This window comes from Myotis lucifugus, unplaced genomic scaffold (assembly GCF_000147115.1).
Source record: "Myotis lucifugus unplaced genomic scaffold, Myoluc2.0 scaffold_196, whole genome shotgun sequence".
Taxonomy (NCBI): domain Eukaryota; kingdom Metazoa; phylum Chordata; class Mammalia; order Chiroptera; family Vespertilionidae; genus Myotis; species Myotis lucifugus.
This window is the reverse complement of record NW_005871244.1, coordinates 2,210,200-2,217,772: the sequence shown is the minus strand read 5'-3', so window position 1 is coordinate 2,217,772 and position 7,573 is coordinate 2,210,200. Positions and strand designations below refer to the sequence as shown.

General features: G+C 44.5%; 1 protein-coding gene across 5 annotated transcripts; it reads right to left on the bottom strand.

Annotated features, from left to right (window-relative positions):
* Positions 1 to 4,556: 4,556 nt before the first annotated feature.
* On the bottom strand, positions 4,557 to 7,573 carry LOC102437421 (diphosphoinositol polyphosphate phosphohydrolase 3-alpha). Of its 5 annotated transcripts, none has more exons than XM_023760960.1 (2): positions 7,089 to 7,573; positions 4,557 to 4,778 (listed from the first exon to the last, which is right to left on the bottom strand). In XM_023760960.1, the coding sequence occupies exons 1-2, from the start codon at positions 7,416 to 7,418 to the stop codon at positions 4,731 to 4,733; spliced, it is 378 nt and encodes a 125-aa protein (XP_023616728.1). In that variant the 5' UTR covers positions 7,419 to 7,573; the 3' UTR covers positions 4,557 to 4,730. The 5 variants fall into 5 exon arrangements, with proteins under 5 accessions (XP_023616728.1, XP_023616726.1, XP_006097272.1 ...); XM_023760958.1 differs by having other exon boundaries at positions 6,933 to 7,570; XM_006097210.3 differs by having other exon boundaries at positions 6,937 to 7,570.

The following is a 7,573-nucleotide window of genomic DNA, read 5'->3' as shown; positions in this document are numbered from 1 at the left end:
TCATAAAAGTGTTTTCTTTCTATTCTGCTTTTGTGGAGAGGCTTTTGGGTTGTCAGTAGCTTTTGTTTGTTATTATGTTTTTTCCTACAGTGGCGTGGGGGGTGGGGAGGTGGGGGGATGGGAACTGCCACTGGACTGCAGATTCTGCAACCTGAAGCTAGAGGAGACAGGAGCTGCCATTCAGCTGCTCTGATGTGAAATCTGCTGGAATTGGTCTTCTGCAACATGGAGATGCATTTATTGAGACATGTTTATGGCCCAGCCTATGGCCTATTCTGGAGAAGATTCCATGTACTTGAGAGGAACGTATATTTTGTTGTTTGGTGGAGTGGTCTTTAGATGTATGCTAGTCTAGTTGTTTTATAGTGTTGTTCCCTTGTTGCTACTAGTATCCTGGAGCTACCAGGCCCCTCTTAATTGCTCACTATTCAGATGCCCATTGTTATCAACAATGCCCTTCCATCCACATGAATTTTACAGGTTATTTGCAAATAAATTCAGTCCCTTCAGGCAAAGCTGCTGTGTTTAGTTAGTTCTTATGGCCTGCCTCTCCAAGTAGGCAGAAACTCCAGACAATTGTATCTGAACTGAGGGGTGGGTATAGTAGGTCACATGTCACACAATAACACGCCACTGGGCACTGGGGGGAGATGGTAGCCCCTAGTTATTTCAGTTTGCTTGTCTCCATGTAGAAACTTCACCCTACAAATAAATTGGGGCACCACATTATTGGATCAGGGCTCCACTATTTTTGGCCTGTCATGCCTGAGGCTGACTCCTCACGCTACAGCCTGGAGTTAGTCCTCCAGCCCCAGGCTTGCCTGGAATAGTGCTTCTGCAACATGGGACTGAAGGAATAAGAGACAGGGTTGCCTTCTCCTCTTAGGTTGAAAGTATGGCCTTAGACTAGATACTGAGGGGACAGGGAACCCCCATCTTCTCCTGCACATCCATATCTGGAGTAGAGCTTGTCACATGGAGCTGGGAGAGGCGCAACAGTTTATAACCCAAATGAACACAGATTCTCACTAGTTTTAGAGATTTAGTAGATTTTCTTGAACAAATGTTTGTTCATTTGCTGTATGCCCTAATGATAATTTCTAGGGAGTTTAAATGTGTGCACACGTGTGTGCATGCACATAATTGTCACCAATTAAATGATGTTTCACTGAGGAGTCAGCCTGTGTTAGGGAACTAGTCTAGCAATGGAATCTAGGGAAGATCTTACATATGCAGTTGTTATAAATTGTATTCTTTGCATTACATGTACCTCACACAATCTGGTAATCTTCAGTAAAACTCATGAAAAGTTGTGGCCTTGGCCTGACTTTGGCCAGGTGGCTCAGTTGGTTGGAGTGTCATCTCTGTACATCAAAAGTTTGCGGGTTTCATTGCCGGTCAGGACACATACCTAGGTTTAGGGTTGGATCCTAGGTGGAGGCACATGTGGGAGGCAACTGATCCATGTTTCTTTCTCTCTCTCCCCTCCTCTCTTAAAAACAACAACAACAACAAACCAATCAATAAACATATCCTCGGGTGAGGATTTAAGAAAAAGACTAAAAAGTTATGGCCTGGTCTCTGGTATGCAGTAGGAAATAAGGAAAGATGAGAGCACATTTTGGGATTAAAAGGTAGAAGAGGGGAAACAGAATTCTATTCCCCAAGTCCAAAGTGGTGGTCTCCTTGTTTCCCATTTGAAAACCATGGTGCCCAGAGAGCAGTAACCTCATGAGGCAGGAGGCTGCAGAAAGGAAGTAACATGGTAGCTTGCTGAGGCTCCAGACACAGTGAACTTTCTAGAAAACAAGGTAATAGGAGGCCTACTTTTAGCCAATATATTGCAATCATGTTGTTTATTAAAGCAGCACCCCCTCTGAGATGAAGCCACACCCCACCAGCATCAGTGCTTGGTGAGTAGAAAGTTTTTGTGGGAATTAGGAAAAAAACAGAACAGGCCAATTGTGCCCTGCATCAGGAATTGGTGAGCAGAGAGCTTGATCTGGATTTCAGACCCAAGTCTTGTGCCATACATGCTGCCCTTGTGCAGAATAGAAGTAGCACAAATTCTGTAATGGTCCGTGTGGTGTGAACTTAACAATAAAAGGGGCCATGGATTTTAGAAATAGTCTGGTGGAAGGGGCTCATTTGTGCCAGCTGTGTCTTGATTATACATATTTATACTTCAAAATGAAAAAAGGCTAGAATACACACACATATATAGAATGTCCTAAAAATATATACATATTTTAACAGCTGATAACTCAATTTTGATAATGAAATATATTTTTAAAGACTGCTTTTATACTTATTCAAAGTATGTATATACATTTTTTGGGCCACCCTAAATATTTTAATTTTCAAACTTGGTTATTCTGCATAGGGGGAATCATGTATTATTTATATTTTTATTTTGGTGGAAATTTTCTTTGAGATGAATTTATTTTATAACCAGGAAAAAAATCGAATGTTATTTTAAAGATAAATTGCAGAACGAGGAGTTATTGTCTCATCTGGAACCTAAGCTTATGTCCACCACTGGGGCTCAAAGTTTTCTGGTCATCTTTAGCATACTGATGGGGCTAAAAGTCTTTTTGCATTTGGAACTAGGAGATCTCCAAGGGAAAAAAATCACACTAAGTGAAGAGCAAGTCTGCAATTATGTTTAGCTCAGAAACAAAACTTAGGTTTTAGAAGGGGAGGAGTCTGACTGGGTTGTGGATTTATCTTCTTTTTAAAAAAAATATATTTTTATTGATTTCAGAGAGAGGAAGGGAGAGGGAGAGAAAGAAACATCAATGATGAGAGAGAATCATTGATTGGCTGCCTCCTGCATGCCCCTACAATGGATCAAGCCCCCAACCCTGGCATGTGCACTGATCAGAATTGAACACTGACCTCTTGGTTCATGGATTGATGCTCAACCACTGAGCCACACCGACCAAGCCTGTGGATTTATCTTCTGAGCATCCTTTCCCACTTACATCTCAGGGATAGAGGGGAGCCTGCAAGTAAACACTGAAGACTGAAAAAAAATTTTTTTTCGTTTTTTTATTATGGAAATTTTCAGACATCTACAAAAGTAGAGAGAATAGCATAATGAACTCTGAAATATCCATCACACATCTTCAACAATTATCAACTTATTGCCAATTCTGTTTCATCTATACACTCATTTATCCCACCCTCAGATTATTTTGAATCAAATACCAGTAGTGTCTCGTTTTATCTGTAAAATTTACAGTACACTTCTCTAAAAGATAAGGATAAAAAAAAGAAACAACTGCAGTACCATTTACACCTACAACCCCCCCTAATAATTTGGGGAGATGTGTGTAATTTTAAATTCTGCAAGAACTGGGGGAACAATCAATGTATTTCACTGGTACCATGAAGAAGGGTGTAACACTAAAATCTTTTTCCCGTGTAAATGCAAAAAAAAACCCCACAAAAAAACAAAAAAAAAACACTCTGGGGCCATTGCAGGAAGCTGGGGAAGAGTGCTGACATCATAAACCCCATGGCAAAACTCCATAAAATTCCCTCTAGACATTTTTGTCAATTTCTTAAAGTTGCTTTCCTAGAAGCAGCTGACCCAAGCACTCTCCTTCAAAATCCTTTATTTTCTGTTCCCCACTCACAGAAGTTCCCCACCACCACCACCACCCCTAATGGCTTTTCCAAGTGATAAAAATTTAGCTGTCTCTGTCCTCTGCATTCTCATATGCAAAAAACAGGTGGAATGAAGGGCTAGCAGTGTGTACTGGAAAAGGGGATAAAAATGATGGCAAACCGAATCAGTAAGAGATGCAAAATAAACCTAGACAAACTAAGAGGCCTAACTAACTTGGAAACTGCCTATACTGCAGTCTTTGTTGGCTCTGGCATCAAATAATACCGTAAAATGAAATTTTAAAATGAGAAAAACTCTTTTCTTCAAAGAGATGTTACGATTACATGAAAGAAGTGGTTAGGACATTGCAAAAACATCGAATTTAGTACTTGTATATCATTGTAAAATGTATTTTTATAAAAGCTCACAATATTAGCTTATGTTAATTGCATTTACTTTTATAGTTAGTTTTCGAGCAAGTGATTTTTTGAATAAACTTTTAAGCAAATTAGCAACAGTACAAAAACACTGAAGTTGTTACACAAAATACTGAGTCTACAAATTATTGTCCTAAGTGATGGGGTAACCTTAAAACTGTGCTAGCCACTGTGTGCTATGACATAGAAATATGAGTAATAACTCTTGTCCTTCAACGTCTTACAACTGCCTGGAAGTTTCCAAAACACCTGATACAGAAAAGCCACGCACATGGTGCCTAGCCAGCATATACACTTCTATGAGCACCACAATGGAAGGGGAATGTTTTGCCACATAGTGATGACAAAATATAAATTATATCAAAGAACCTTCAGTGTTGTCAACCATATTTCAAGTAGTGTCTCAGATGCAAACTATGCAAAGAGTAAGGAAATGTCCTTGCTCTCAAGGATATCATAGTCTAATCGAGAAGGCAGAAACATCATAAAAGCACAACAAAAGGCTATTGGTGCTGAATTAAGAGCATGTTCACATACACAGTACAATAACCAAGGCAAGAGGAGTCAGTAGAATAGCCAGGGGAGGGCTGTCCCAAGATGTAGCAGGAAACCCAGATGCGCTGTCTCCTTGGAAACATGAAAATGGTTATCTGCGCTTGACAATGCCATAGATCGATGCTTCACATTGACGATTCTTTGAAAGCAATCCTGAAGATCGTGCTGTTCATCTGGAAAAATAAAACAACATATGATTAACAGGCTTATACTAATTTAACAATTCCTCCAAAGGACAAATTTACAAGGGACCTATTACCTGCATCACTCACTTCACATTTGGAAAGTACTCAAAGAGTTATCAATGTAGATGCAATGTGGGTCTGAATAAGCAACTATGGGAATTACAGATCAGTATGTATTACTGAAACAAAAAAGTCAAGAAAGAAGTGATATTCGTTTTGTAAAAGGGGGTGGTCATCTAAGACAAAAATTCCTAAATTCCATGTTCTAGACTCTAGGCTTATGAAAGTAATTCAGGCTGGTTCCCACCCAAAAGTTTGCTGGATAGCCCTGACCAGGTGGCTCAGCTGATTGGAGAATCATCCCATATATCAAATCAAGTTTTTCATTATCCCCAATTTTATGTTTAAAAAAAAAAACTGAGCCCTATCCGGTTTGGCTCAGTGGATAGGCCTGCAGACTGAAGAATCCTGGGTTTGATTCTGGTCAAGGGCACATACCTCGGTTGCAGGTCCCTCTGCGGCCCTGGCCCTTTTCTGGGTTGTGCAGGAGGCAACCAATTGATGTGTTTCTCTAACATAGATATTTCTCTGCCTTTCCCTCTCTCTTCCACTCTCTCTAAAAATCAATGGGAAAATATCCTCAGGTGAGAATTAAATAATAATAATAATAATAATAATAATAATAATAAATCTGAGCATCAGATAGTTAAATAACTTGACTGAAGTAACAGAGAGAGCAAGAACTGGAACCAGTTTTCAACCCTAGGACTGTCTGACTTCAAAGGCCCAATGTAGTTTCTACCACATCCGACTCTCCCTCATGAAACCATCATGTTTTACTTCTTTTCCACCACTCAGAGTACTGTTTGCCCACACACATTTACGATCGGCTAACTTCAGTATTAGCAGGTTATCAGGAGACACGCGTAGGAGAATAAAGGTAGTCCAGAAGAGACCCAGGTATCTCAGCTGGGAGTCCTGATGAGAAGCAAGCATCCAGGCGAATGTAAGAGTTTTTAGTTCAGCACCCCAAATAGAGTGCCGTGTGACACAACACGTTAGTTCTAAACCTTGAAGAGAGATTGCTCAGGTGTCCCTCCACTCTGGAAGTCTGAAACAGCTGAACATCAAGAAAGGTACCTCCCTCAGCAGGTGTCATCACCAGCTCCCGTTCCTGTGGATACCCATAGTGGGAAGTTTACCTGGACCGTGGCTAAATCCTAATATGTGCAATAGCTTTCTTTCCAAAGCTAGTTTATGTTGAGAAAACCATGGTTGTTCTGGGGGGACTGAGGCAGGGCAGTGGGGGCTGGAAGTTGACCACGCTACACGTCCTGTAGGAATCGTTTCCCCGATAAGATTCATGGACGTGCTTGGCTAACAACACCTTCCTGAGAAATACGGACTCTCTAAAGCGGTATTTTGTTAAAGGACCTTAGGGCCACATGGGGAGTGGCCATTTCAAGTAAGCGGTCAAAACTTTGCAGTTGTGAGCAATGTTTTGCAAATCAAGTTATGTCCAGATGAATAAAGACATTTCTGAAAAGGGCAAAGGAGATCACTTTATTTCTGAAGATAACGTTATTGTCGAGCACGGCAAGAGCACAAGAAGTCAAAGTTCTTAAATATCTTTTAATGCAAAACGGCTCATTGAAACCAACTCCCACCACAGCAGGTCTTGCCCACAAGGGCTAATACTGCGAACGAGAAAACAACTTCAGAACGAACAGGAACGAAAGAGGCCAGACGACCAAGGCGATCAGACTGTAAACGCGTTTGCTACAAAACCACACGACTGGTGCCCAAGGTGCACACGCGCGCTCGCACACACACACCGCCCCGGGCCGGGCGGGCAGGTAAGGCACCGTTCAGAAGAGCCCCTGTGCACTAGCCCGTGCGAACGAGGTTAACCGGCAAGAAGCGATGCTCAACGCTTCCGAAAAACCGGCGACTTGTCCACCAACAGTGCCTGGCAAGTAAGTGAGACAGTTTGCAAGCGAGGGTGAGCGTCTGCCAAGGAAACAAAAGGCGCCCCCTCCCCCGGGGAGCCCGCACGGGCGCTGGGGGTGCGCGGGCACTGGGCGCTGCGGGCGGGCGGGCGGGCGGGCGGGCGGCAAGCGGGGGTCTGCGCGGGAGCCGTACATACTAGCGGTCGCTCCCGGGCACGGAGTTTCCGTTGGTGGGGGGACCGCCCAGCTTTAGTTTCTGCAGGTACTCGGCATGCACGGGCTTGTGGCACTGCAGGACCTTGATGGCATCTTCGATTTTGAACCACTCTCGCTTCCTGCCAATGCTCACCGAGTCCTCCCAGTCCTCCAGCACCTCGGTGACGGTCAGGACGTACACGTAGGTCCGGTGCTTGGGGTCCTGGTTCTGCTCGAAGACGCCCAGGAGCCGGCCCAGCGTCCCCTTGACGCCCGCCTCCTCATACACCTCTCGCACGGCCGCGCCGCTCGGCTCCTCCTCGGGCTCCATGCCCCCGCCCGGCACGATCCAGCGGTCCGGGTAGCGGCTGCTGCTCACCAGCAGCACCTCGTCCTCGCGCTCGCTGCGGAAGCACAGGCACGCCGCCCGCTTCTTGAAGCCCTCGGGGTCGTACGTGCGCGTCTGGTTCGGCTTGCACTTCATCCTCCAGGTTGCCTGCTCCGCGCTCGTCGCCGCGCCGCTCGCTCGCTCGCTCGCTGGGGTCGCGCCGCCGCCGCCGCCGCCGCCGGCTCAGCCGCTGCGCAGAGAAAGGGCCGCTGCGCGGGGCGGGCGGGAGGGGAGCGCTGCAGCCCCGAGCC